This window comes from Hippoglossus stenolepis, chromosome 4 (genome assembly GCF_022539355.2).
Source record: "Hippoglossus stenolepis isolate QCI-W04-F060 chromosome 4, HSTE1.2, whole genome shotgun sequence".
In the NCBI taxonomy this organism is placed as follows: Eukaryota; Metazoa; Chordata; class Actinopteri; order Pleuronectiformes; family Pleuronectidae; genus Hippoglossus; species Hippoglossus stenolepis.
This window is the reverse complement of record NC_061486.1, coordinates 10,379,022-10,406,878: the sequence shown is the minus strand read 5'-3', so window position 1 is coordinate 10,406,878 and position 27,857 is coordinate 10,379,022. Positions and strand designations below refer to the sequence as shown.

At 41.5% G+C, this 27,857-nt stretch overlaps 3 protein-coding genes across 4 annotated transcripts in view; 2 read left to right on the top strand and 1 right to left on the bottom strand.

Moving 5' to 3' along the window:
* The window catches only part of stx1a (syntaxin 1A (brain)), a 53,242-nt gene extending 41,974 nt beyond the window's left edge, over positions 1–11,268 (top strand). The window contains exons 7-11 of one of the 2 annotated variants that reach the window (XR_004695195.2): positions 4,550–4,623; positions 4,711–4,845; positions 5,705–5,836; positions 6,788–6,898; positions 8,567–11,268. Coding sequence is in view for 1 of the 2 variants with exons in the window: in XM_035154768.2 (XP_035010659.1) it covers positions 4,550–4,623; positions 4,711–4,845; positions 7,077–7,187; positions 9,949–10,026 (398 nt within the window). In the remaining variant the exon portion in view is untranslated. Of the gene's footprint in view, positions 1–4,549; positions 4,624–4,710; positions 4,846–5,704; positions 5,837–6,787; positions 6,899–7,076; positions 7,188–8,566 lie in introns of both variants that reach the window. The other variant, XM_035154768.2, reaches the window with a different exon arrangement.
* A 319-nt stretch (positions 11,269–11,587) lies between these two features.
* caspa (caspase a) lies at positions 11,588–21,169 on the bottom strand. The gene is made up of 9 exons (XM_035154152.2): positions 20,399–21,169; positions 16,653–16,878; positions 15,002–15,280; positions 14,811–14,905; positions 14,403–14,579; positions 14,043–14,313; positions 12,564–12,716; positions 12,354–12,463; positions 11,588–12,211 (listed from the first exon to the last, which is right to left on the bottom strand). The coding sequence occupies exons 2-9, from the start codon at positions 16,657–16,659 to the stop codon at positions 12,098–12,100; spliced, it is 1,206 nt and encodes a 401-aa protein (XP_035010043.1). The 5' UTR covers positions 16,660–16,878; positions 20,399–21,169; the 3' UTR covers positions 11,588–12,097.
* Positions 17,121–27,102, top strand: rabgef1l (RAB guanine nucleotide exchange factor (GEF) 1, like). The gene is made up of 9 exons (XM_035154150.2): positions 17,121–17,368; positions 22,451–22,647; positions 22,778–22,950; positions 23,067–23,245; positions 23,615–23,696; positions 23,821–23,953; positions 24,096–24,187; positions 24,263–24,519; positions 25,128–27,102. Exons 2-9 carry the CDS (start codon positions 22,475–22,477, stop codon positions 25,557–25,559), a joined length of 1,521 nt encoding a protein of 506 aa, XP_035010041.1. The 5' UTR covers positions 17,121–17,368; positions 22,451–22,474; the 3' UTR covers positions 25,560–27,102.
* The last annotated feature ends 755 nt before the right edge of the window (positions 27,103–27,857 follow it).

The window sequence follows — 27,857 nt, the reverse complement described above, 5'->3', positions numbered from 1 at the left end:
GCCTGTAGCCCTCAAGGAGGAGAGGAGAGAACCTACCTCTCAGTCGGCTAATTTTCTCTGACCTGTCCGGTTGCTACCGTGGACCCCTGTGCGCCCGTCCTCGCTCACTGGCCTCATCCTCGACCTGAGGCGACGTATGAGCACCGAGGCGTACAGAGGCAGGAAGGGGAGAGGGGCAGAGACGGCCCTCTCATGTGATACTCTCCACTGGCCTCTGTGAGTCGACTCAGACCCCCTAAGGAGGCCCCCTGTGATGCCGCTTCACAGGTCTGTCTCCGGTGCGGGCGTCCGAATGACTCACAGCCTGTTCCTGGGAGTCTCCGACTAGAAGAAGACTGTACAGAAAACCCTCGCCTAAAAACCCTTTTAACAGCTATAAAAAGGCCTATACATACTGAGCCCAAACCACCTGGTTAGACCCGGGGAGAGGTCCCTACAGCACTTCTCTACCCTGAGATGTGGTGTGTGTGCCCTAAGGTCGTCAGTAATATTGCTGTGGTGTGGATGCGCTGGAGCTAACCTTCGGTGGCGTAGCAGTGTCCTCTTCGTGAAGAAATGTATGTGTTGGTGCTTGGGGCGTTGCCACAGACAACTCAACAACGACGCTTTTTATTAAACCTTATATCACGGATTACAGGGGTTTTCCTGTACGAAAATAAAATACAATAAAAGTGGTTTACATCAAAAGTCAAAGGGTGTCATGCGTCTCCTGATACTATCCCTCACGCTCACTTGCTATGCTCTGGTTTGATGCCGTAAAAGCGAGTAGCCATCTAGACTCCTATGGTATAAGTAGCCTATTTACCAATGTCTCCGAACTGAGGGCTTCCTTTTCCAAAGGTTCATTTGACTTACTAACCTATTGTGCCAATGGTTTATCGGAAGGTGTAGCCGCTGAGTCAAAGGTTCATCGGTAAAGCTGTTGGGTGGTCAGCATCCACGGCTAATTGCTTTTAGTTAGCAGCAACCCACGAGCATGTCAGCAACAGCCTGTTCGTTTTCTAGGTCCTCATCTCTAGTGCCGGAGTTTGGCTTCTCTAGCTTGAGAGCTGAGGTAATGAAAATCAAATCACGCATCAGTTGGAGTCTACTGAAACAGCTGCTCGTATACTGTGCTGCGCTGAAGCCGGAACAGCCTTGTGTTAAAACCAAAACGTTTCCGCTGAGATGTGGGACCACAAAGGAACGTTTGGGGAACTCCAGTTAAAGAACTGGTTAGATCTGGCTTCTAGTCATAGAGCGTATGACCTATGTACAGACTTCTTTTTGAACTCTAGATGCCCTTACTCACAATTGGCCTCCTCCCTTTACTATGCTGCTGCAGCTGAGAGGTAACAGAGGTAATGACTTTTCAGCAAAGACTCTTTGACACCCTTCTTACAAAACTAAAATGGATAAATAATAATAAAAATGAGCAATACAACAATAAAAATGAATTAATGACAACCAAACAATTGATAAATAAATAGGTACGGTTCTGAGACCAACCCACTATATACAGTAAGGTGACAAAGCAAATGAAATAGTTGCCTATAATCCTATTCTTCCAACACCCTCTCTTGCAGATAGTGACATTTGTTCTGTCAATATGAAAACAATTGCATTATCCTCAAAAGTATTATTTACCAGCGGATGCCACTTGGGCTGGTGCATTCAAAACTCCTGGGAAAAAAGAGAAATTCACAAACAGAATGACCAATACAATTGTAGATAAAGCTGCACATGCTTCCCTCATTCCTTTGCAGGTGAAATTGCGTAGTACAAAAGCAAACTAATCACTTTCCTCTGTCACTCTGTATGCATGAAGATTTGTGTGATTTGCCTTTTTCTCTCCGTTCCTCGGGGGTCTCACTTCATTTGTGTTACATAACAATGGAAATGAAATAATACTGTAACTGGTAGCAACATTGTATGAATGATTTAATAGCCCATAAACGCTAAGACTTCTTGGCTTCGTATTAGGTTTCTCAGGGTTTAGGTCTCCATGGTAACAAATAAGAGCCTCCCTCTGAGCCTGTCAGGGCTTTAAAAAAAGCCTGTGTGTGTGTATGTGTGCGTGTGTAGGAAGTGAGATAAATAGGGTACGAGTGCCTTCGTTTCCTTTTTTTTTTCCTCCACAATTATCCATGACTCATTGTCGCTGCTCTCCGTCCTTCAACTCTAACTTTGACCCTCTTTAATGTTGTAGTCTTAGCCTTAATGATAGAGAGATTATTTATCATCAGAGACGCTGTGGGAGAAAAGAGGAATTGATCACAGTAATGAGGTGAACGTGGTCCCTCGCTCCTCCGCGCGACGTGTCCGTCCTCTCATTTGTCAAACGGCAAAATGTCATCGCTGAACATGAGTAGATTCCTAAGCACAGTAATGAAACAGCTGGACCACTTAACCGCAATTAAATGAAAATCGTCATTTGAAATTTTGTGCCAAGCAAAATGTAGCAAAAAATGTCAAACGGTCGCACGTTAATGCAGCGGTAAATGTTAGAGAGCAGCTTCATCAGTATTCTGTTCATGAAGGCAATCATTGGCTCTGACTCTCGACCATCAACTCTCACCAGCAAACTACCTGTTCTGCCACTGAGGCCCCCACTCCCACCACCAGGCGTCATCACACATAAACACACAGACACCCACTATCGCTGATGTGGTGATGAGCTCATAAATAGATGTTGCCTCCTAAAGTGATATCTGGCAAAGATGGCTGTGCAGAACCATTCAGGTTTATTTTATATTTCTTACAACTACTACTATTAGTCCTTTAAATATACAAGGGATATTCATATTGTCCTGTATTCTAAAATCGTATCATATATTAAAATTATATATGGAAAAATTGGCAACAGGGGGGTAGTTATTTCGGGATAATGGACGTGGAGAGAGCAATTACTTCACTTTCAGTGATCACAGCTCATAAATACTACATGTATCATGAGTCATAACTGACCAAATCCTTCTCAAAATAATAACCACACTAACCACGTTTACGGCTCAATCAAGAGCCAGGACCTGATGTCGACGGCTCATCAAACCAGAGCACTTGAACAAATCAAAGGGTTTATGCCTAAAGAAAATAGTTGGTTGCTTCAGTTCTTGATACATTTCCCTGTTCCGGCGGGTGATTAGTTGTTTGGGGGGAAGGGCAGAACATGTTTCACACAACCGCCATCTTTGGTTTGTCACCTCCTTGATAACATGTCTGGTTATATATCTGAGGGACGGGACAAATTAATTCAGTGAAATTGTTTAGCTAGATACTAAGAACTCCTAGACACTGGTCTTTTAAGAATGTTTTTATGACTCCACGCTGGCGAAATCCAGTCATTGGAGGCTTTATGCTTTTGGTACAATTTTCAGTTGTACTCAAAGATTGACTGATTAAAACTCAGTGGTCAAATGTCACGGTGACTTCATATGAGTGTGGAAAAAACTGTGTATGTAGACTGAAACTGCACTGGTTGGTGGAGGCATACAACCGATGGTAATTCTAGTTCTGATGATACGATAACTTTGGTTCCAGAATTTGACTTGTGGTATTGTTTTTATTTAATTGAAAGATCTGACTATTTTTAAACTAGTTTCTTTTCATCTTTGACAGTGTTGTGATATGTGAAATATATCGTGCATTAGTTATTTGTCAGGGGTTGAACTGGTTGCACGACTGAGATTTTATATTTGCTTTCGCTCTCTGTCATACCTAATAGCATGTTCATATCTTGCATCCATTTGACAAGAAGTTAAATTACTTTTCTTTCTTCTTTTCTTGTTCTTGTTGGCTATATATATGTTTACCTGGATAATGACATGGTCTTATCAACAAAGAGACAGTATCTGATAGCCCAGCTCATAGTTTTGGGGGTTTGCAGGGTTGGAGACAGAACATACTGTATGTACACGACATAGCTCGACAGAGGATTTGAAATGTCCAAAGCAATGATGCAGATTGAGTCTGACTGTGACTTACAGTGTCAGTGGGGCAGAAATGGAGCCTGTGAGAAGCAGCTCTGCAGGCGGACTCAGACACGAGGATATTAATGCAGGTGCAGGGGGAATGATTATGAAGTAGGACAACTCTGTCGGGGAAAATAAAGATGGACGAGGAGCAAGCACATCAGCAGGAAGAAGCAGTAAGATGTGCTACAAGCTGGGTCAGTAGATTAGATAATAAAGATAAGCTTAATAAAAAAACTATATATAGCACTTTTCAATGAACAGTTATCACATGGTTGAAACTGGATTAACACATTTCAGGATTGAGGCAAATAACATTGGGGGATGAAATAATACAGTAATAAAACATTGAAATAAAGCATTAAATTAAAAATGTAATAATACAGAAAGAGCATTTAGATAATTAACTTGTGTACTCAAATTAATAAGAAGACGGAGGGGTTTCTGAATAAGCAGGTGAGGATTCTGTTTTAAATCCATTAGCATTGCATTCCACTGTTTTAATTTCTGGGGAACAGTAGCACACTTTGTAAATCTAACATCTACCATGAGCACTTTTCTTGTATAGTTTATTCTGATTTGTGTGTTTGTCTTTTTAGCTGGGAGAAATACAACCAACGAGGAGCTGGAGAGCATGTTGGAGAGTGACAACCCAGCTATCTTCACTTCAGGGGTGAGCGATACAACTAATGCAAACTGACAGCACACAAATCTATCTATTTATCATATTTGACTATATCTCTCTGTTACATCGTCTTAGATCATTATGGACAACATCACGCAGCAAGCGATGAACGAGATCGAGACGCGGCACACTGAGATCATCAAGTTGGAGAACAGTATTAGAGAGCTTCACGACATGTTCATGGATATGGCCATGCTGGTGGAGAGTCAGGTGAGGACGCTGATCCTTTCTCACTCAGACAAAATATTTGTCTCAAGCTCAATACATTCATAAATTGGTGATCCACCTGCTGTTGTGTAGGGTAGAGATTTAAAATTAATAAAATAACTAGAATTGCACAGTATAGTGCATACCTTTGCCAAGGCCCAACAGTCCTCTTCTGAAACCACATTTTAATTTACTAGATCCAGATTTTTATTTGGATCTCCACCAAAATTGCACACACTTAACAGTCCCCTAAACATGTCTGATATTTTCCATCAAGAACCATGAATTATTCTTTGAAAAATTAATGAAAATGTTAAAAGCGGTATGTGCTTTCACACACCACATATATAGATAATCCTCAAATGACATAGTCGCCTTTGCTCTTTTCAGTTAAGTGAAGGGCTTCAGGTAAATCTGTAGGCCTGTGCGTGTGTGTGTGTGTGTGTGTGTGTGTGTGTGTGTGTGTGTGTGTGTGGGTGTGTGTGTGTGTGTGTGTGTGTGTGTGTGTGTGTGTGTGGGCTGAACCCCCACAGAGACTTTGTTTCCATCATCAGAAATACTCAGTCTGAATAATGCAAAAAGAAATCGGAGCGAGAGAACACATGAATAAGAGAAAATGCAGAATGATGAATGTCCTTGAATTGAGGCGACAGGACAAAGCAATAACAAGCTTTTCTTCATGATTTTATTTTGGGGGTGATAATTGTTGAATTGACTAATAATTGTATTGTGTGTGTGTGTATGCTCACAAATTGAGTGCTTTAAATGTAAATAATTCAATGAACTAACCCCTCCTTTATCAAGTCATGTAATTCAAGATTATACCTGAGTCTGGTCTGTTTGTTAATTTTGCCTTTCTCAGCCTTGCTCTCTCTGTCTTCGACGCTCTCTATTGTCTTTCCCTCATTTTGTTCTCATCCACAACACTATCACCACAACAATGACTCTAAGCTCTAGAGAACAGAGAACAGCGCTTCCCTTCTAATATGGAAAGGTAATTTTCTTGTGATTCCTCATTTTTCTATTTATTTCATACTTATACTGAGAAACAGTTGCTGGAATGCATGCATGGAGAGACGCACTGTTTCACCGTAACAGCCATTTGAATAGAAGAGTAGCTGAATAACTATACTGGGTCTTTATTGATTGATTGATTGATTTATTAATGCTGATTTAAATTATAGACTGTATATAAAGATGGATGACACAACAGCTCCCCTAAAGTGAATCCAAAGCGTCTTTGCCCCCTGGTGGCTGGCTGCAGTATAGGTCATAAATCCCACCTCCTCCATGTTAATGGTTGGAACGTATCATACAAAAAATCAGAGTAAATGCTTGTGTTATTTTAGGTTTTGTTTATCAAGTTTGGTTTTAATTAGTTATCTGATGCAATAGAAATGAGGTGAATTGTCTTGATTGACAGCTGAGACTGACTTGTGACTGGTCAAGTGAGTGTATCAACGGGACCTCGCTGCCGCGGCTTCATCCCCAGAACGCCACTACGCAGATTCTGGCTCTAAATGTGCAATACGGCAGCGTTCATATCTGGGATATTTTAGCTTCATTTCTGGATAGTGGGACGAAGTGGAGATTCAACATCCATCGTTATTATAGTCTGTGGTTTAAACATGACTTTTGAAAGGCTCATACAATAAAAATTAATCTATTTGTCATTTTAGAATATATACATAATAGAGCTGTATAAATCTAATGCATTAATCATTCATAAGATGTCTCTTGTAATTCGTATTCTAAAATGCATCTATGAAATCCAGTGCTTCGTGTGATTGAAGATGGTGCAGAATGTGCGTTCTTGCTGATATGGGGCAAAGTCCCACACGAATGTGAAGCAAATATCGTGTTCGCCATTGAAACATTTGCATATGTGTGTGCGGGCCCTTATGCTCACGCCGCCTCTTAAATGACTCCTCTTGTCTGGTTGCAGGGTGAGTTGGTGAACAACATTGAGCAGAGCGTGCTCGGCGCTCAGGAGTATGTGGAGCAGGCGAAGGATAGAATCCCAAAATGCAAAAAGTTGAAAAAGACAAGCAGACGGGTGAGATGCAACAAGCACACAGTCTACAAACTGACTCTCATGTTATTGTTTCTCTTTTTCCCCCTCTATCTTTTCTTTCCCTCTTTTCCCCTCACCTGTATCCACTCCTTCTCCTGCTTCCACATCTGGTCCCCTCTTTCTTCCACCTGTCTGCATGTCTTCCACTAACCTCTCCTAGGGGGAAATGATAGACCGCATAGAGTACAATGTGGAGCACTCAGTAGACTATGTGGAGAGGGCAGTATCAGACACGAAGAAGGCGGTAAAATACCAGAGTAAAGCGCGGAGGGTGAGTCACAAATACAACAAAACGATGCATGTTCAAGAACAGCCTGTCAAATGGAAACCTTTAGAGGCATTGCATGTTCTGTATAAAGTGTGCATGCTCACTTGGCATGTATTCTGCATGTAGAAGATGTGTGTCGTGAGTGTATTTGACATAGTCTGCAGCGCTGATACCCAGCCAGGGGCATGCATACGTCTGGGGCCAATTTTTATTAGTTTTATTTAAAGACACATGAAAATTCAAACAAATAGAAATACCATACAAAATCTACAAATAATAAGAAATGACAAAGATCACTAAATGAAACTTCTACGGCTACTTTCCGCAGTTATCTGGGACTACAAATGAAAATCGGAAAGTAGCCTCAGCTAATTTGACAAAATACAATCATTATTTGGTTAAAAATAAATAAACTACAATAGCACTCAGAGGAGCGCATACCTCCGTCAAGGCTCAATAGTTCCAATGAATTCAATCAAGCTGCACCACATTTCTCACTCATAGATATCAGTTCCTTAAATGTGCCTGATTTATTTTCATCCAGATTCACAAATGATTCCCTGGGAAACATCAGAAAACACTGTATCTTGCAATGTGAAAGACAGCGGGGGAAAAAACATTCCTGGCTTCGCCCCCCGATCTGGATCCACACCAAAATTGTACTGGTTCTTTGCTGACCAATACTTCATCCATCCACTAAATTTTGTGGTAATCCGTCCTGTAGTTTTTTGCGTAATCCTGTTTACAAACAAAGAAATAAAAGCAGATGAAAACAGTAGCAGACGGCACAGAGAACAGTGAGAGTCCTGTAACACCTGAACATCACCTGCAGCTGAGAGGTCGTGAAATAGGTAAGTAACTGAACCGAAGCTGAAATAGACATTTAAAAGTAATGGATACATGTTTAAACTAGACCGATGCAACATGCTAATCAGTGAGCTGAACTTTAGAGGTGCTCATTGGTGGAGATCTTTTCTGTGGACAGACTGAGGCCAGTTCTTTCCCCCTGTTTTCAGTCTCAATGCTAAGCTAAGCTAACCACCTGCTGGCTCCAGCTCCTCATTCACCCTATTCACAGAGAGTGGTGTGTAATTATCCCATGTAACTCTCCGTCTTTTTACAACCCACCACAGTGGAACAACTGTGCCACCTCTTGGTAAATATCTGTAATAGCACTCAAAGGTGGAGGAATTCCATGCACCACATGACCCAAACTCCCTTCAAGGGTCCTGATCTGTATAATTATTTACCCACTTCTAATCAAACACTGTGCAGCAGCAACATTTCCTCTACTCCTTTTCTTTTTATTCTCTCTCCTTTATCCACTGAATTATGATTTGACTCCAGTCTTCTTGTTTCCCCTCTCGTTGTCCCCCATGCAGAAGAAGATCCTGATAGGAGGTTGTGTTGGACTATGTCTGATCATCCTCATTATCTCCCTCGTTATTGGACTCACTTAGGACCATAAGAGAACCCCACAGAGCAGACAGGACCTGATGTGATGCACAGCACGGTACAAAGTGTTCAGGTGTTACAGTGGGTTCTGTAATGTGCAGTCAGGAGCTGCTGCTGCAGTAAGAAATAGGCATTTTATATATATATACTATTTATTCATTGGATTTAAAGAAAATATATTTAAACGTATTGTATTGTAACGTTTTCTGGATTTGAAAGGACTTTTCGGGATAAGAGATTTGGGTCCAATCACACAGCCCCTACAGTAGAGTTGCCATTGAGCCTTTCATCTGAACATTGGCTGAATGTGAGATAAGCCTTTTTCCGAAATCAACTCTGGACAATTGGGTCCGGACATTCTCCAGAGTTTGTCTTTCACATAAGAAGAACACAGCAAAAGATTGTCTGGGTCAGGACATTCGACCCAGGCAAAGTGTGGTGCCTGGGTCGATCATGCAGGAGTCCGAATTTAAATACCACCACCGAAATCATGTTTTTTTTATTCATAGCACATCAACACCGGCGTCAGCCCTTATCACCAAAAGCCCTGGAATCTCTTGGTCTTTCTTTTTTCATCCTGAGATATTTGTATTCTTTTGTTTTTTCAGTTTTGGGTCCATCCCATATTAGAAATGCGCCAACTTGCTCACTGTGAAACTTGAGTTTCTCAGATATTTTTCCTTCTGTATTCTCACATGGGCTCACTCGGACATTTTCTTGACAGTTTACTAGGTGGCCAGCAGGAAAATGTCCGGAGCAACTGGCTCATTTGTGTTCTCACATACAGCCCCTCTGGATAATTTCAGGTGCATGCAATGTCAAACCTTTTCTTTGACAAAACTGAAGGAGAGTACACAGTTTAAGTTTACTCTAAAGCCACTTTGTGAAACATTCACAGTGTAGTCCATACACAGCTTATTTTAAGAGCTATCTGTCTGCGCTACCCTCTACAACCACTAGATGTCCCTAAAATTGAGGATTCCTATCTTCTACACAGTGTCTTTAAATACCAGAGTGAGTATGTTTGTTGCATGTGTGAAAATATATGTATGTAATATATGTTGTTTAATGTACTCTGAACAAAATTCAGGAACTATAAATGTATGGTTTTAAAGGTAGACAATGCATCCAACACACACTCCATAGGCAAACATCACGAGATACATTTCTTTACTCCTTCTGCTTTTTTCTAATCTGCATATTGTTCGGAATATTATGAAGACTATAAATATGTTAAGTCATATTTCTAACATGTTTTCCTCTGCTCCCCAAATGCTGCCACGGATTATCTGTTGTTAACACTGATCAGAAGAAAATCATGATTATTATATGCTGTGTGGTTCTGGGGATTGTCATTGCTTCCATCATCGGGGGAACGTTGGCCTAACCCTCTGCCCCGGTTACACTGAAACACACGCACACGCACACACACACACACACGGAGCAAAAACAGAGCAGATCTACAATTTCCGTTTCCTGTTTTCCTGAATGCAATCTACAACACATTTAGCACAAGGTGCGGTGCCTGCGGTACGATAAACACATTTGAAACAGTGTACAGGGCCAGAGGTGTTTTCGCATGATTTGCTATTTTGTAAATGTGCGGTGCTGCAAACTGTTTATCTGAGTGTTTTGTGTTGTCAAAGATATGATGTTTCCAAAAGTGAATTCTTGAATGGAACAAGTTGCTAAACGCTACATATCGCTATACTAATACATTCCAACTTCCAAATATTCAGTTGTAATGTCTACTTCGTGCTGTACAGGCAAAGTATCAGGCCACTTATCGGCAGTGTTTTCAAAGCCACGTTATCTATAGATCTGTTTCTTTTCCCGTGTTAATTTCCGTTATCTTTTCTTTACCCTGTCTCGGATGTCGTCTACCACCCTTCGAAAGCCCTGCATGGTTTAGTTCACTGTAAAGCGGCGTTTTTTGTATTCTGTTGTGAAAAGGGGAAGAAGACAGTCGTACTGATGTGAGATTTTTTGGTTTTGCTCGTAGAGTCATCATCACACTGCCAAACTTTTTCAAACGTCCCCTTCGTCCGGGCCTTACCAGTCGTGCAGCCTCTCTGACTGTGGCTGCGGTGTGAGTGACTGCGTGTATGCATGCATCAAGTGAGCGGTGATGAGCGTGTTTGTTTGTAGCTAAACGTGCAGAGTGCGAGTCATGGGATGAGAACATGAGTGCTTGTTAATAGTCTCCTGTTTGTTTTGTATAAAGTGTAAACTGATATATATATAAAAAAGCTCTCTAACACTGCCAGTATGTTCAAAGAAGCTGTTAAAAAGGAGTCTTGTCTGGTTGGAGGTCGTACGCTTGTTGTATTATGTCTTTTTTTTATATATATATATAAACCCTGAGATTAAAACAGAGCCCATCTCCTGTCAAACTACTTCTGTTTATTTGTATGAATGAACTTCAGTCAGTATGAATTCAAAGTAGCCCCGTGAAAGACTCATCTCAGTTTTCTGGCGACTCATCAGACCTGCACAATGCAACCATGTTACCATGTTGCCTAATCGACCTGTTGCCTTTGTGTTGTATTGTGACGACATGGTTATGTTTGTTTGATCCAAGTTGTTTTTGTTTTTTTTAAATTTCAAGTAAAGTTCGTCTGAAAAATCACATTCAGTGTGTTTGTGTTTTTGATTTGGAGGCATCCACTTACAGAGACGATTTTCTTATTTATCAATGTTATCAATGCAATGAAATTCTTTTTTCCCCATGTCTCTACCTGATGTCGTCGATACGTGTCTAAATATAACAATATAAAAATAGAATAAAGGAAAACAAAGATGAAAAATCTAAGGTAAGAAAAATGCTAATTCATATTCACTCATCACACACATCCATCAAAACTGAGGTAGACAATTTTAACAATGTTTAAAGGGAATGTGCAAAAATGAATGTGCATATAGTCAAATGTGCAAAGAGACGCAATTTGTCTTTTTCAATTCTCATATTTATTTTAACTTTTCTTGTTTACTCATAAATGTAACATCACAGTGTGAACTGTTGTTGATGAATCTTACACAAGTAAAAGTACAAAAGTATGAAAGTTCACTATACTTTTCCTTAACTGCTTTTATACACACACACAGCCCTGCGATATTAACCTGTCCAGGCCAGGGTGTCCCCCACCTCTCAACCAGTGTCAGCTAAGATCTGCACATAGACCGTATGCGACCCTTAACCCTGAGATAAAAAGATTCTCTGGCCCGAATGTCACTTCATCAGGTTTGTCAGAAAAAGTGAAGCTATGGTTACTTTATTCACTTTAACTGCAAGAACTTTGTTATAAAAATAATTCTTCAAGAGTAAAAATTGAATAATACAAAACTGACGAAGACGTGGGCCGGTGAAGTAAATAGATCCCCTATGTGCCAATAGCACACATTATGAACACGTGTACAACTCCTGAAGATATCATAACACGTTTATAACAGGAAGTGTCTCAAACAACATTGAGACCTGGATAAAAGTAGAAGCGTTTTGTAAGTGTGCATCTGTCCTTGGTCGGCATCTGCCTTATGTTTAAGGTGCGGAACTCTTCAAAGCGTTGCATGACCTGTGGAAACAGACAGGGTATAAGATTTTATAAAAACAAGACCATCATCATTACTGCTTTATTACTGATGTTATTTTCCATTTAAACACATTATACAAGAATATTTTACACTCAGAACGGATTAAGAAAAGTCTACACTTACTTTTCTGAAAAGTTCCTCGATGTCATCCTCGCGTGCGGCGGTGTTGAATACGTCGACAATAAACTGGATTAAAAAAGACCCACGATGCCGTAGTCTATATGAGACGGTGTCTGCAGCGCAAAACACGAAAAAACAGAAGATACATTTATCGTCTTTCATCTTCCCTCTGTCGTGAGATTTAGAATGAGATTATTTTAGATTCAAACGGACCAGGCGTGCAGGAGAGAAGAGAGATGAAGTCTTTTTCTTTGTGTTCCGTTCGCAGACAATCATCCTCAATGTCGTGTTCAGGAGAAAACCCTAGCAGTCCGTCGTCATCAGGCACAGCCGGACGGTCGCTCAACAGCACAAAGCCTTTCTCATCTGAAACATGTGTCCCACTTTTAATACAGATTGATACAGAAAACAAGACCTTCATGAATTTGTATTAAATTAAGTTTAGTTACTTTCATCCCCTCATCCCTACATGCATCCCTTCATCCCTCATCCTTACCTCCTCCCTTCATCCCTACTCTCATGCCTTCATCCTCCTTTCCTCATCCCTACATGCATCCCTTCATCCCTCATCCTTACCTCCTCCCTTCATCCCTACTCTCATGCCTTTATCCTCCTCCCCTCATCCCTACCCTGATTCCTTCATCCCCTCATCCCTACATGCATCCCTTGAATCCCTTCATCCTTACCTCCTCCCTTCATCCCTACCCTCATGCCTTCATCCTCCTTTCCTCATCCCTACATGCATCCCTTTATCCCTTCATCCTTACCTCCTCCCTTCGTCCCCACCCTCATCCCTACATGCATCCCTTTATCCCTTATCCTTACCTCCTCCCTTCATCCCTACTCTCATGCCTTTATCCTCCTCCCCTCATCCCTACCCTGATTCCTTCATCCCCTCATCCCTACATGCATCCCTTGAATCCCTTCATCCTTACCTCCTCCCTTCATCCCTACCCTCATGCCTTCATCCTCCTTTCCTCATCCCTACATGCATCCCTTTATCCCTTCATCCTTACCTCCTCCCTCCACCCTCATCCCTCACATCCCTTCATCTTTCCTCCTCTCCTTCATCCCTCTGCCTTCATCCTCCTCATCCCTACATGCATCCCTTTATCCTCATCCTACCCCTCCCTCATCCCTACTCTCATGCCTTCTCCTCCTCCTCATCCCTAATGCATCCCTTCATCCGTACCTCCTCCCTTCGTCCTCACCCTCATCCCTACATGCATCCCTTCATCCCTTCATCCTTACTTCCTCCCCTAATCCCTACCCTCATGCCTTCATCCTCCTTCCCTCATCCCTACCCTGATTCCTTCATCCCCTCATCCCTACATGCATCCCTTGAATCCCTTCATCCTTACCTCCTCCCTTCATCCCTACCCTCAGTACTTCATGCTCCTTTGCTCATCCCTACATTCAACTGTTCATACCTCTTGCATGTTTCATTCTAGGTTCTGGCTGGGTGTCCTGTAATAAGCTCTGGTGGAATGATGCCTGAGAACAAGAGTCTCCCTCCTCTCAGACAAGCCTATGAGACGCAGCTTCACCTCAACCCCTTCACTCAACGTGCATTCATTTCTCCTCAACTTCCAACATATCAATTTCCATTCAAACCTTTAAATCACTTATGGTTGGGGCGTAGCTCTTACTAGAGAAAGATTGGTGTATCTGTAAAGACTGGATGAGAATTACCTCCTCTGCAGGCCTGGATGATGAGGATTTTAGTTTGGTTCAGCAGAGCCGGACATTCCTCTGGACCCAAGTGTTTATAAATGTTGTCGATGGGGAACTCATCCGGTTCCTCGTCATCAGATTTTGAGGTTTCCAGTGGTCTAGGTTTCGGTTTCCAGTCGACACCTAGGATAGTTCCCAGTTTCCCGTGAGACATGATAACCACCATCACGCTGTCTGTCTCTCTGAGTTTTGGATGTTTAGAGAACTTGATTACAGCATCATCGATGGCCTGTGAGAAGAAATTAGAAAGAGTTTGGTTTCATTTACTCATCGTCAACCAGGAAAAAGATATGTATTCCCCTTTTCACCATGACGCACCTTTGCAGTGAGGTTTGTGTGTTTCACCACCTCGTATCCCAGATCTGTGAGAAGTTTCTCCGCGTTCTCCTCGTCTTTCTCAGCTCCACGTCTGTCAAATCTCTCAAGCGTGAACTTTATATTGGTGATAAGCAGCGCCACACGATTCCTATAGTTATCTTTGGTCACAGGGTAAATCTGAAAAGAAGAGTTTAAAGGATATTGTAGTCTTATATGTAAATTAAACAAAAATGTACCATGTCTACAATGAAAACTTTCACAAGATACATTTTAGAAAACAATTTTGAGGTAAACTGAGATGCAAACTAACTCAATAACATTTCCCATTGTTTCCACTAGATAATAAAATAGCAATAGGGTAATTCTATCAATTAAGCCACATTTATATGACTTTAATGAGAGACTGACATCTTTCTGGTTCTGTTTCTCCCTCCAGAAATCCTCAGTAGTGGGGATGAGTGTGGTCGACCGGCCCTCCTCCTTAATGCTCCGAGGCTCTGCAGCTGCAAACAACAGAAATACAAGATTACGTAATAAAATTAAGTATTTGAGTCTGAAAATACAATATTGGTTTGGAAAAAGTAGAATAAAGTTCTCACCAGGTGGAGCAGGCGGTACTAAGCCGAGGCCCAGCTCAGAGTAAAGTGTGAGATCACAGTTTTGAAGGTGAGCGATCATCATCATGCTGGCTCTATCGCCTTTTTTCCTCACCGTGTCGATGAGGCAGCGCGCCTTCTCTCTGCTGCTGTTCCCCTTCAGTATGGAGTCTTTTTCCAAGTCATTCACAATGTGATCCTCCAGAATGTTGTCTAGGAGCCGATCAAGAGTTGCTATGGACACCTGTTCCACGAACTTCCTTCTCACCTTGGCGAGCTTGTCTAGAGAACAGAATATAAATCATGGTAAAAGTAAAGTAAATTGCAAAACTTATACACATAGATCCTGACCAACTCACAGGGCAAAGACAAACAACCTATGGGCAATTTAAGTGTTTGGGCTTCTTTGGACTTTCTACTTGGAATTTAGATGTCTTTGGAATATGGGAGGAAGCGGGAGAACCAGCAGAAAACACACTAACATGCAGGGAGAACATTGAATAGAAGCAGATCAGAATTATTTTCAAAACATATCTTTTACAGTTGTACTTTAGTTTTACAGTTGTACTTTAGTACTTTAGGACATTACATTTTCATAACATCTAACAGCTTTTTCACACTTCATCCTGGACACTTCAGTATTTAATTCCTAATCCTACAGTGACGAAAAGAGGCTCAAATGTTCATAAGTTCAATCAGAAAATGATGTAGAATCAATCTGTGTATTTAGTGATGCTTTGTACTCACTGTATTAAGGACAACAATCTTATACACAGCATACATATACGAGGTATAAATATAATATATAGGTATAAGTAGGTATAAGATAGAAATAATAAACTTATATGAGGTATAACTACGATATACATGAGGTATAAGTATAAGATATATATATATAAGGTATCAAACAGAAATAATAAACTTATGAGGTATAAGTAGGTTTAAGACAGAAATATTTAACTTTTATGAGGTATAACTATAAGATATACATGAGGTATAAGTATAAGATGTATATAAGGTTTGAGTATAAAGTATAAGACAGAAATAATAAACTTATATGAAAGTAGGGAGGGATGGAGGGTGGACTCCTCTGGAGGGGACTTTTAATTGCACTGCCCATTGTTTTCTTATTTCACTTAAACAGCTAAGAAGTCTGTTGTTTTCAGTCCAACGTCACCAGATTCCTCAGTTGAGACCAACTTTATGAGATGACTTGTGTACTTTGACCTTCCTTTATGGTTTCAAACCAAACCCGAACAAACACTTTAAACTCAGACTCTTCACCAGCTTTGAATATAATGTAGATTAAGAAATATATTACAGTCGGGTTTAATCTCATTGAAGAGGCTTGTCGACATTTACATAATAGAGGCTGCATACTTTCACTTTCTCTTTTACCGCAAACAGACAGAGACGCGTTGTTCCTATAGGAAACTGCAGGGAAGCCTGAACGAAACTTTTAGGACACATTCAAGCTGTGAAAGATGAAATCATGTTTCTGAAACTCATTCTCCTCTTCGCCCTTATTACAAACACACACACTCTTTAACCACCTCTGCGTTTCCTGTCTGATCGCCTCCATATTGTACATACAGTACATTTTGCTTTGTGCCACGGTGGCACGCAAAGTTGCATTCAGATCATAAACTCTTACCGGCCATTGCACAGATGTCGAGTCACAAAGTTCTTCTTGCTGCAGTCTCAGACGAAAGAGTCTCGGGTCAATTCCACACAATACGTGTCTTCGTATGGGGGTATGGTGTGTGTGTGTGTGTGGGGGTGTTTACAGGAGGAAACACCTGTATAGGATAGTTCGCCCAAACTCCTCACCAAGATGCCGATGGAGGGGTGGGTGAAGTGGGTGAGTCCACAAAAATGTACTGCGATCCACACACAAATGCAGAAATATATTTGTGAAACTTTAATTTATTTGTGAACCTTTTTTAAAACATGTATACACATTGATAACTGTGTGTGTGTGTGTGTGTGTGTGTGTGTGTGTGTGTGTGTGTGTGTGTGTGTGTGTGTGTGTGTGTGTGTGTGTGTGTGTGTGTGTGTGTGTGTGTGTGTGTGTGTGTGTGTGTGTGTGTGGAATATTGAGACTGATCGGACTCTTCGCCACTTCCTTCCTCACTGCGCCAACATGAGACACAGCCCAGGAGGCAACACTGGGTGGCGCCAAACCACTCAACACTCATTTCTAACACACACACACACACACACACACACAACAACAACCAGAGAAAAAGAAACGGTGACAAAATGGCTGGAGGACGAAGCTAGCTGCTGTGCTAATGTAAACATCCACCGACAGGAGCCAGGAGCCGGAGGGACGACAACGCTGCTCGTTACCGCTGCGAATGTAGAAGTGTAAGTCGACACTAAATCCTCAGCCCATAGCATCTCCATTAAACCGGAGTTAATCCAGTCAGTGAGCTAGCTTAGCGCTGTCACTAGCTTGAGGTAAACAGAGTCAGCTAGCTGAAGAGGAGCTTGTTGACTTTGCGTTTAGAGTCGCAGCCACAACAGTTCAACTGTTTATTTTCCCATAACCGACAAAGGGGTCGTGCTACCGAAGAGGTGGCGCTGTTTTTAATGTATGTTTTGTCTCAAAAATGAACGTTAGTACTCTCTGTCAGTGGAGAACTTCAGAGGTAGCTACTTGCTACCAGCTAGCCAATGCTAACCCGCAGAGTAGAGGTAGGGAGTCATTCCTGTTGCTGTGACTGGATTTAATGTTTTATCCCCAGGAATGAGCTCCAGCCAGAGCCGGTGCTGGGCTGTAATTTCCGGGGCAGATGTGTTTATTGTGGGATAAGTACTTGGCTTCTTCTGGACGTATGAAGGTGACAGTTCCTGTCTCTGCGTTGCTGTTTGTACTCACTGCTGTGGTTTGTGGTGTGAATACAGACACGGCAGCAAATCGATAGTCTTCTGTTCTATAATAATAACATCATAGTTTATAATGTTAACACATCTGCCCCAAAGACTACTGGACGGATTACAACTAAACTTGGAAAGATGTGATGTAGGTCAAAGAAGAAACCAGTACATTTTGGTGCGGGGCTGGATCCAGATATTTTGATGTTTTTAACATTTTGCATTAAGGCGTCTAACAAGCAGTGGCGGAGCTGGGGGTGGCCAGGGGTGGCCATGGCCACCTCACGCTGAATCTTGGCCACCCTATTGGCCACCCCAGGCAACACGTCACAGCCGTTACTGGTTTCCCCCGTGCGGAACCTTCCTGCACTGGCACAGGCACACTGCCGGACACTTAAGCCGCGCGCACATCCTGTGAGTCGGTCTGGCTGTGAGTGGATGTGTTTCAGCAAGCGTGCGTTGACTTTTTGCCTGGCAAGTCTAACCAGTGGTTACAGGTAAGCTATAATATCAAAACAGAGATTGCATTTCGACGCTTTTAGCGAAGTTTTGAACCTCTAGATAGATAGTCATGGGTGGGAGGATTAACGTTACTAAAAGCGTCGAAATGCAATCTCTGTTTTGATATTATAGCTTACCTGTAACCATACTGCTGCTGATCACCATAAACTGAGCTGAACACCTGCTCCTAGAAGAGTAGTAATAGTCCGTAGTTTGGGATACTTTAGTGCAACTCCTCAGTGACAGGCCCTACATACAATATGAATAAAACCGTCAGCAACAATCAAGCACTCTACTCACAAAGTTTAAAAACAAGTATGAATATAAAAATTGAACACTAGAACATCTGTTAATCGGATGATAGTCTGTATATTGCACTACATTTGTACATTTGTATATTATAAGCTTTGCCTTTCTACTCAAACACATTTTTATGTTCACGTAATAGTGATTTTTATGCTACCACCCCAAAATTATTACAGTTTCCTCCTGGCCACCCCACTGAAAATGTTCTGACTCCGCCACTGCTAACAAGACGAGCTGCCCTCAGAGCTGAGACTTTCCCGCCGGCGACAGCACGTTCATTAATCTGCCGCCTATAGCACTTACGGACTTCCTGGACTATGCTAGCGAGCCCGTAGCCCTCGAGGACGAGTGGAGAGAACCTACCTCTCAGTCGGTTAATTTCTCTGTCCTGTCCGGTTGCTACCATGGACCCCTTTGTGCCCGTCCTTGCTCACTGGCCTCGTCCTCGACCTGAGGCGACGTATGAGCACCGAGGCGTACGGAGGCAGGAAGGGGAGAGGGGCGGAGATGGCCCTCTTATGTGATACTCTCCACTGGCCTCTCTGAGTCGACTCAGACCCCCTAAGGAGGCCCCCTGTGACGCTGCTGCACAGGGCTGTCTCCGGTGCGGGCGTCCGAATGACTCACAGCCTGTTCCTGGGAGTCTCCGACTAGAAGAAGACTGTACAGAAAACCCTTGCCTAAAAACCCTTACCACCTGGTTCGAGCCGGGGAGAGGTCCCTACAGCACTTCTCTACCCTGAGATGAGGTGTGTGTGTGTGCCCTAAGGTCGTCAGTAATGTTGCTGTGGCATGGATGCGCTGGAGCTTTCCGTTGGGGACATAGCAGTGTCCTCTTCGTGAAGAAAACTATATGTTGGTGCTTGGTGCGTTGCCACAGACAACTCAACAGATAATGCTGTCAAACGACGTTTTTTATTAACGAAAAACTTCATATAATGGATTACAGGAGCTATCCTATACGAAACTAAAATAATGACCGAACACGAAAAATAAAAGCGGCCTATATCATAAATTGAAGGGTGTCATTCATCCTGGGTTTTACCTGATATTATCCCTTATGCTCACTTGCTATGCTTCAGTTTGATTCCTTAAAAGCGAGTACCAATCTAGTCTCCTATGGTATAAGTAGCCTATTTACCAATGTCTCCGAACTGAGGGCTTCCTTTTCCAAAGGTTCATTGGACTTACTAACCTATTGTGCCAATGGTTTATCGGAAGGTGAAATCGCTGAGTCAAAGGTTTATCAGTAAAGCTCTTGAGTGGTCAGCATCCACGGCCAATTGCTTTTTGGTTGGCAGCAACCCACGAGCATGTCAGCAAGAGCGTGTTATTTTTCGAAGTCCTCATCTCTAGTGGCGGAGTTTGGCTTCTCTAGCTCCAGAGCTGAGGTAATGAAAATCGAATCACGCATCCGTTCAAGTCTGTGGCAGACTGCCGGAGTCTGCTGAAACAGCTGTTTGTATACTGTGCTGTGCTGAAACCAGAGGAGGTCCCTTCAGCACTTCTCTACCCTGAGATGAGAGGTGTGTGTGTGTGTGTGTGTGTGTGTGTGTGTGTGTGTGTGTGTGTGTGTGTGTGTGTGTGTGTGTGTGTGTGTGTGTGTGTGTGTGTGTGTGTGTGTGTGTGTGTGTGTGTGTGTGTGTGTGTGTGTGTGTGTGTGCACCAAGGTCATCAGTAATGTTGCCGTGGTGTGGATGCGCTGGAGCTTACCTTCGGGGGCGTAGCGGTGTCCTTTTTTTGAAGAAAAACTATGTGTTGGTGCTCGGGGTGTTGCCACAGAAAACTCAAAAACAGATGATGCTATCAAACGACGCTGTTTTATTCAACCTTATGAAACGGATTACAGGGGTTTTCCTATGTACGAAAAGAAATAAAATGAAAAACTACTGAGCACGGAAAATAAAAGCGGTTTACATCAAAAGTCAAAGGGTGTCATGCGTCTCCTGATTCTATCCCGCACGCTTACTTGCTACGCTCTGGTTTGATGCTGTTAAAGCGGGTAACCATCTATTATGGCTAATATGCTTTTAGCTAGCAACAACCCATGAGCATGTCAGCAACAGCGTGTTAATTTTCTACGTTCCCTCACGTTCACTGCTGTGCCGTGGTTTGATGCCATTTAAAGCGGGAAGCCATCTATTATGGCTAATTGCCTTAGTTAGCAACAACCCATGAGCGTATCGCAGGAGCATATTATTCTTCTAAGTCCTCGTCTCTAGTGCCGGAGTTTGGCTTCTCTAGCTCGAGAGCTGAGGTAATGAATATCAAATTATGCATCCGTTGGAGTCTGTGGCAGGCTGCCGGAGTCATCTGAGGCAGCCATATTTATACCATGCTGCGCTGAAACCGGAACAGCCTTGTGTGAAAACCACAACTCTTCCGCTTAGAGTTGCGCCCTCAGAGGAAATTTAGGGTAACTCCAGTTAAGGAACTGGTTGGAACAGGCTTCTAGACAGAGGTATGACCTATGTACAGACTTCTTTTTGAACTCTGGATGCCCTTACTCACAACAGGCCCCCTCCCTTTCTCATGCAGCTGCAGCTGGGACCTTAAGTATCTCTGGGAGGGACTTTTTAGTGAGACTTTTTGACACCCTTCTTACAACATTAAAACGAGTATATGATAATAACAATGAGCAATTTAACAATCATAAAATGATAAATGAGATTGAAGTACATCAAAATCAAACTTAAATGATCTAATGTAATAAAAAATAGATTTAAAACATGTTTAAATGGTTAATTAATAAATTAGCTAATACTTAATTTCGATAAGCAAGAAAGCATCCTTCTTCTGTGACATTCTTTCTCTGTCATCATAACACATACTTGTCACAAGCTTAATACCATTGGTGTCTTCACTTAAGGATGGAAACTTTCATCAATTCCAGGATTTTTAGACAAAGCACATGATCATGCACTCTAATATTATCTTAACACAAGAATAAGAATACAAGAAAACACTTTCAGTTCAGTTTCAGTTCACAATCATATTTGGATACTTATATAATGATAATGATATAAGAAAGCTCAATATAAGAAGTTGATTCAAACAAATTAATGTTTTTCATCCTTTTTGGTCAGATAATTTCTTGGCGGGGCTACTTTGGAGATTTTCCTCCTTGAGTTTTTGTTTTTGGTCTTTCTAGATTTGTTTTCTATTCATATGAATAAAGACATGACCGCCTATCATATGATAAATTCTAATTCACATGAGAAAAGACGTAACCGCCCGTCATATGATAAATAGGTCAGGTTCTGAGACCAACCTAATTATAAAAGTAAAAACAATTGCAGTATCCTCAACAGAGTAAACAACAATACAAATTAATAAATTACAATAAAAGTGATTATGATTAAATTATAAATGAAATTGGAAAAATATTCAAAATAAAACATGATAAATGATTAAGTGATTAAATGTAATAAAAAATAGATTAAAAATGATTAAATGACCAATTAATAAATGAGCTATACTTCATCTAGATAAGCAATAAACATATCCTTCTCCTTTGACATTCTTTCTCAGTCATAACACGTACTTGTAAAAGTAAAGTGACAAAGCAAATGAAAATAGTTGCATATATTTTTCAACATCCTCTCTTGCAACTAGTGACATTTTTTTTTTGTCAAAATGAAAATGATTGCATTATCCTCAACACATTATATTTCTTAGTTCTTGAAAGTGAAGTACAAGTACGTCATTACAGGACTTACTCACTGCTTTGGTTTTGATAGGTATCTTGTCTTCTGACCCCTCTAGCAATCCTCCTGATTTACTGCAAAGATGACGAGCCAGCGGCGCAGGATCCACCTGGACCAATCAGACTTGCTTTGCAAGAATGGATGTGGTTTTTACGGCAACAACGCTTGGCAGGGCCTGTGCTCAACGTGCTGGCGAGAGGAAAACCAGCGAGAAAAGCAAAAGCAGATTCAAGAAGACTGGGCACTTGCTGAGAAGTCAGTCTGTCTCTCTGGTGTCACTTGTACAATTGCTCCAAAATGCCAAATATGGTGTCTTTTGTTTTCTCTCCTCCTCGTTTTGTTGGTTTGCTTAAGTGTCACATCTGTGTTGTATTTTCCCTCCCAGGCTTCAGAGAGAGGAAGAGAAGGCATATGCGAGCAAACAACCAAGGGCAGAGTCACAGCCTACCATCACACCCTTCAGCAAGTTTGAAGAAAGAAAAACGAAGGAAAAGTCCAGCAAAGTTAACACAGTCACAAAGTTTTTTATTCCTTCCACCAAAACACCACCAAAAAAGGGTATGTATATTAGCACACATGTAGCTGTTATTGAGAGACTATTAGACAGGAACACATAGCCCGATGAAAAACGGCAAATGTTTGTCGCATTGAATTAATCAAACATCTTCCCCTAGATGCTGCTCCTTTCGACTCACAGTCCAGCCCAAGCCCGAGCACCTCCTCAAGCCGACGCTCCTCTGTGGACAGTGACCTCTCAATGCGAGAGCTCATTGATTTTCTCAAGCCCATGAAGTCTGGCAGGGAGATCTTCAAACAGTGCCGGGCCTTCACTGAGAGCATGGTCTATAAGCGGGTGAGGTTCACTGGATTACTCATTATTTTGCTGTGTTTGTCGGAACCATTTAGTTCCTATTGATGAATAATTGTGTAAGTCCAGATACGATGTGAACAAATTACCTATAGCAGAAGTTTGAGGTTAAGAGTCAGAAAGCACTGATGACATAGTTTTCGTTTCACCTCACTTTCCACCAGTGTTTATCTGTTAAACTGTTTCATTACCACCTGATTTATCACTAAACACTGTATATGTTTTTTAATATATAATGGTCGAGTTCTGCTCGTTAAATATCAACTATTTGTCCAATTTTAATAGTCTGCCCATGTTCTGTCAACATGTTTTTAAGGTTGAAGTCTTTATTTCCATTCTTTTTCCTTTTTACAGAACATGGGTGCTGATGAGCTGTCAGAGTGTGTGCAAGACTTCTACCAGAACCTCTCAGATCGCCTCCAGACTCAGTTCAAAGGTAAAACGGCCTATAGCTGATTCTTTTTGCTAAACACTCAAGAATATTCAGCATGAAACAGCGAATGTCACCAACATATAATGTCTTTGACCTGTATAATTATGTTATTTTCTTCTGCTCATAGGTTCGTCAGACCAGGTACAGAGTGTTATGGATGAAGTAGAGAAGTACGTGATGACTCGTCTCTACAAGGAAGTGTTCTGTCCTGAAACCACAGATGATGAGAAAAAGGATCTGGCCATTCAGAAGAGAATCAGGTCAGCGAATAAAAGTTGTATTAACACTTAAATTATCTTTGATATTACTTTTTCTGTACTGCTTCAGAGCAAAAGGTTGAAAATAACATGACTGTAGCTGAGAGTTCCTTTATTTGAATATTATCTTTGTTTTTGGTCTCAGAGACTTGCACTGGGTCACCATTGAGATGCTGTGCTCTCCGGTGGATGAGGAGATCCCTGAGGTTTCTGACAATGTAGTCAAAGCCATCACAGGTAAGTGTTGTTGGGTTTGTTTTTTCGAGAAGCCCATGTGCAGACATCAATATCTTGACAATTTTCCTTTTGTAGATTTGATCGAAATTGACTCGAAGCGCGTGCCCAACGACAAACTGCGGTGCATGACCAGCTGCAGCAAGCACATCTTCAACGCCATCAAAGCCAGCACGAATGAGGCTGCGTCCGCGGACGACTTCCTCCCGACGCTCATCTACATCGTGCTAAAAGCAAACCCTCCACGACTGCAGTCCAACATCCAGTACATCAACCGCTTCTGCAACCCCAGGAAGCTCATGACCGGAGAGGATGGTTACTACTTCACTAATCTGGTGAGGGGATGCTTGCTTGTGTTTGTGGTTTTTTTGGTGTGTGTGTCCGAGTCGCCATATTCCTACATGTTCAAAGAAGATCCGGTGCTGTATTGTTTAGTGTTATATAAGCAGGGAATTTGAACATCTTCTGGAATCATCACTAAGTTGAATCAACGCCCTCCGAAAAATGTTAACACGAAAAATCGCTTATTTATTATGGGACTGTTATATTAGACAGCAATGCTTTTAGTTGTCTTAAAGACACTTGAATTCTGTTGGGCTTTATTTGACATTGTTTTCTTTATTAAAGAGACATAAAAGAGAGATTACAGGAAATTAGGGTAGAACGAAATGAGCCACTCATAGCAACGTTCTCTGGCTGGACACTAACTTTACAGTTCAGTGTTGGCACTTTGATTCATGGTACCTAATGTTTTACATCAAATTGGATTTTTAAAAGTCTTGAACATGTTGCAGCTTATTTGTGTTGTTGTGAAGCTCTGTCTTCTGATTAGTCAACGATTTTCCTATTTTTGTGAGTTTTAAATGTAAAGTTTACCACTCTAAACAAAGTGAAGTCACAGACTGATTTATTTTCAATGACCCATCTCATCCCCTCCCCCCAGTGCTGTGCGGTGGCCTTCATTGAGAAGCTGGATGGTCAGTCTCTGAACCTGAGCTCTGAGCAGTTTGACCTCTACATGTCGGGCCAGGTGTCCCCCCACTGGCCAAATACCAACGGAGCTTCCTCCTCCTCACCCTCATCAGGCAGCGCAGCTCTCAGTCAGGTCCATAAACGACTAGACCTGCTAACGGGGCTCGGGGAAAGGCAGGATCGCGTCATGGAGAAGGCTCGCCAACTGAAGAGCGACCTAATCGACTGGACAGATGACGTGGAGCAGAAGGTGCAGTGCGCTCTGGAGAACTTCCCACCAGAGACGGAAAACCTCTCTGCACCCACAGCGAGCGGCTCTGCAGCACAGTCAGCAATTGACTCTGATAACATTGAGAATGAGCTCCTGCCTCCGCCACTGCAGCCGCAGGTGGTTGACGTGTAGATCTCTGCTCTAAAAAAAAAAATCAAGAGGCTTTACTCCACCCCCACCCCCCAACCCACCCCACTCCTCACTATTCAATGTTTGTGTGCACATCTCCCTTTTCCACTCCAGCCACCTCCATTCCATCCATCCATTTTCCTCTTTCATAGGAGATCTGCACGGAGCTAATGCCCCCCCCTACATTTGTGTAAATGGGATAAATGGTTGGATGTGAGTTTGAAACTGGTCTCTGTGATTATACACAACTTCCCAAATAAGGGTTTGTATTTCATTTATGTTGTGATATTTCCTTGTGTAAAACTGATCCTTCATTGCCTCTACACTCTACACCGACTATTATAACAGTGAAATTGTGTTTTTGGTAAAGGAAATGGAGAAATCGGTATGATTCATAGCATAACTCCCCCTCACTAAAATAACCCCTTCAGCTCACACTCATGCTTTCTGATTCACTGTTTCCCTGAACTATTGGGAAATCTGGCGAGAAAAAGCATGGACATTTTCCGTTAATGACAAATCTGAAATTCCTTCTGCTGTGTGTGTGCGCTTGCGTGCGTGCGTGTGTGCGTGCGTGCGGATATTGTCTTGTTTTCATGCCAGACCTCTCACTCCAGACGTAAGCTGGATGTACAGTGATTTTATTTTTCTATAGACTGGCAGGTATCAACTCTTCTGGATGCAATAGGAGACACGAATCCTGTAATATTTACAGTAGTGCTATTGTTAAAGAAAATAGTTTGAAAACATGTTACATGAATCCTAATGGTTGAATAGTATAAAGCTCCATCTGTTCATTAATCTTCTCAAGCATCTCCCATTAACGATACTTCAAGTAATCAGCTTTTAGATGAGATATCCCAATCAGAAATACTTTGTATAGATCCCTGGGGAAATTGGGTTTGGTTTATTATAGTTAAGTGTCTGGTTAACAAGGAGAAGATGCTGTTTCCCCCCCCAAGCCCAAAACGTACAAATCACCCCAGATCTGTTTAATAGTGCAGAAATATCAATATAACATCAACCAGTTCAGTTTATTTTAAAGCACTTTCAGTCTCTTTAATTTTAAAGCTCTTAAGAAAGACATTGAATGAAGGAAGTAATTGCTATATTCATTTGTAAGGATAATTGGTGAAAACAGTGTTATACGCTGTTTCCACGTGTTTTTCAGCTGTGTGACAGTCCTGAGAAGATGTTTGAAAAATATGAAAGGCACATATTTTTCTTTTTTTTTGACTTAAGTTTTTCTTTTATTGCTACATCTGAATCTTTTTAGTCCTTCTACAACAGAATGTTCAGTGTGGAGTTACTTTCCAATTTTAATTAGAAAAACTAAAGTGTTTAATGCAAACAACAACTTGAATATCGCACTGTAAGCAGAAGCCATTTATGAGTCAGAAACATCTTTGTAACCTTATAGGTTTGTAATTGTAACATGGGAGGAAGTAACTTAATACTGTCTTTTATTTAAACATAACTTATTGGGGCAGTATTAGTATTATTTGAATCTATGGGTGTGTGATGATTAATAAAAATTGAAAATGCACGGGTGCTCATGTGCAGTTCCTGTTTCACAAGACTGTCATGATTTCGCAAGTGAAGAACCGCATGAAAATACAGCATTTCTGGAATTATCCTTTATCTCCAGTGTGTGTTTATATTTTTACTTTTAGTAAAAAGGCAAAAGACTCATTTGGTTTGTGATATATTCAGAAATTTCAGATTTGCTGTATAGTCCAGAATAAAAGCCTAAATCCAATGAGACTGATAAATCTTAGAGGGGAAATTCAAATACACTGCTCAGAAAAATGAAGGGAAGAATTAAATCACACATCAGATCTTGACGAACAAAGTATTCAGGTTGAAAATCTTTACTGATGTACATTGTATAATTTGTCGAGAACAAAATGACGTGACAACGGTCAATGGAAACCCAAATCATCAACCCACTGACGGCCGGATTCAAAACTACACAGAAAGTAAAGTACAAATATTGAAATCACAGCAACTCATAATGTGACTCCGTAGTGTTTATGGACTCCGCACATGCAGTCCCGACCACGTCCAAAACCTGGATCAGGGCATCAGTGAGCTCCTGGACAGTCTGTGGTGGTACTTGGTGGCATTGGATGCACCGATACATAACGTCCAATAGGTGTCACAGATTGTCACATTAAAACTATTGTATCATGAATGTTTGAGGTAGATAAGATGGAGATCCTTTGTTAAATAATGCTGCTCTGTTTTTATTTTGCTGTTCCTTGTTAAGAAATGTGCTCACCGTTTACAGTGAAATGAAAA

What these genes read in the sequence shown, in the direction of transcription:
- caspa (XM_035154152.2), bottom strand. An exon ending in ACACAAACCTCACTGCAAAG is followed by an intron (nt 14,314 to 14,402) that starts GTGCGTCATGGT and finishes TTCTTCTCACAG; the next exon opens with GCCATCGATGATGCTGTAAT. An exon ending in TCGAGGAACTTTTCAGAAAA is followed by an intron (nt 12,212 to 12,353) that starts GTAAGTGTAGAC and finishes CTGTTTCCACAG; the next exon opens with GTCATGCAACGCTTTGAAGA.
- rabgef1l (XM_035154150.2), top strand. Translation starts at nt 22,475, where the DNA reads ATGACGAGCCAGCGGCGCAGGATCCACCTGGACCAATCAGACTTGCTT. An exon ending in TGTAGTCAAAGCCATCACAG is followed by an intron (nt 24,188 to 24,262) that starts GTAAGTGTTGTT and finishes TTCCTTTTGTAG; the next exon opens with ATTTGATCGAAATTGACTCG. An exon ending in GTTACTACTTCACTAATCTG is followed by an intron (nt 24,520 to 25,127) that starts GTGAGGGGATGC and finishes CCCTCCCCCCAG; the next exon opens with TGCTGTGCGGTGGCCTTCAT.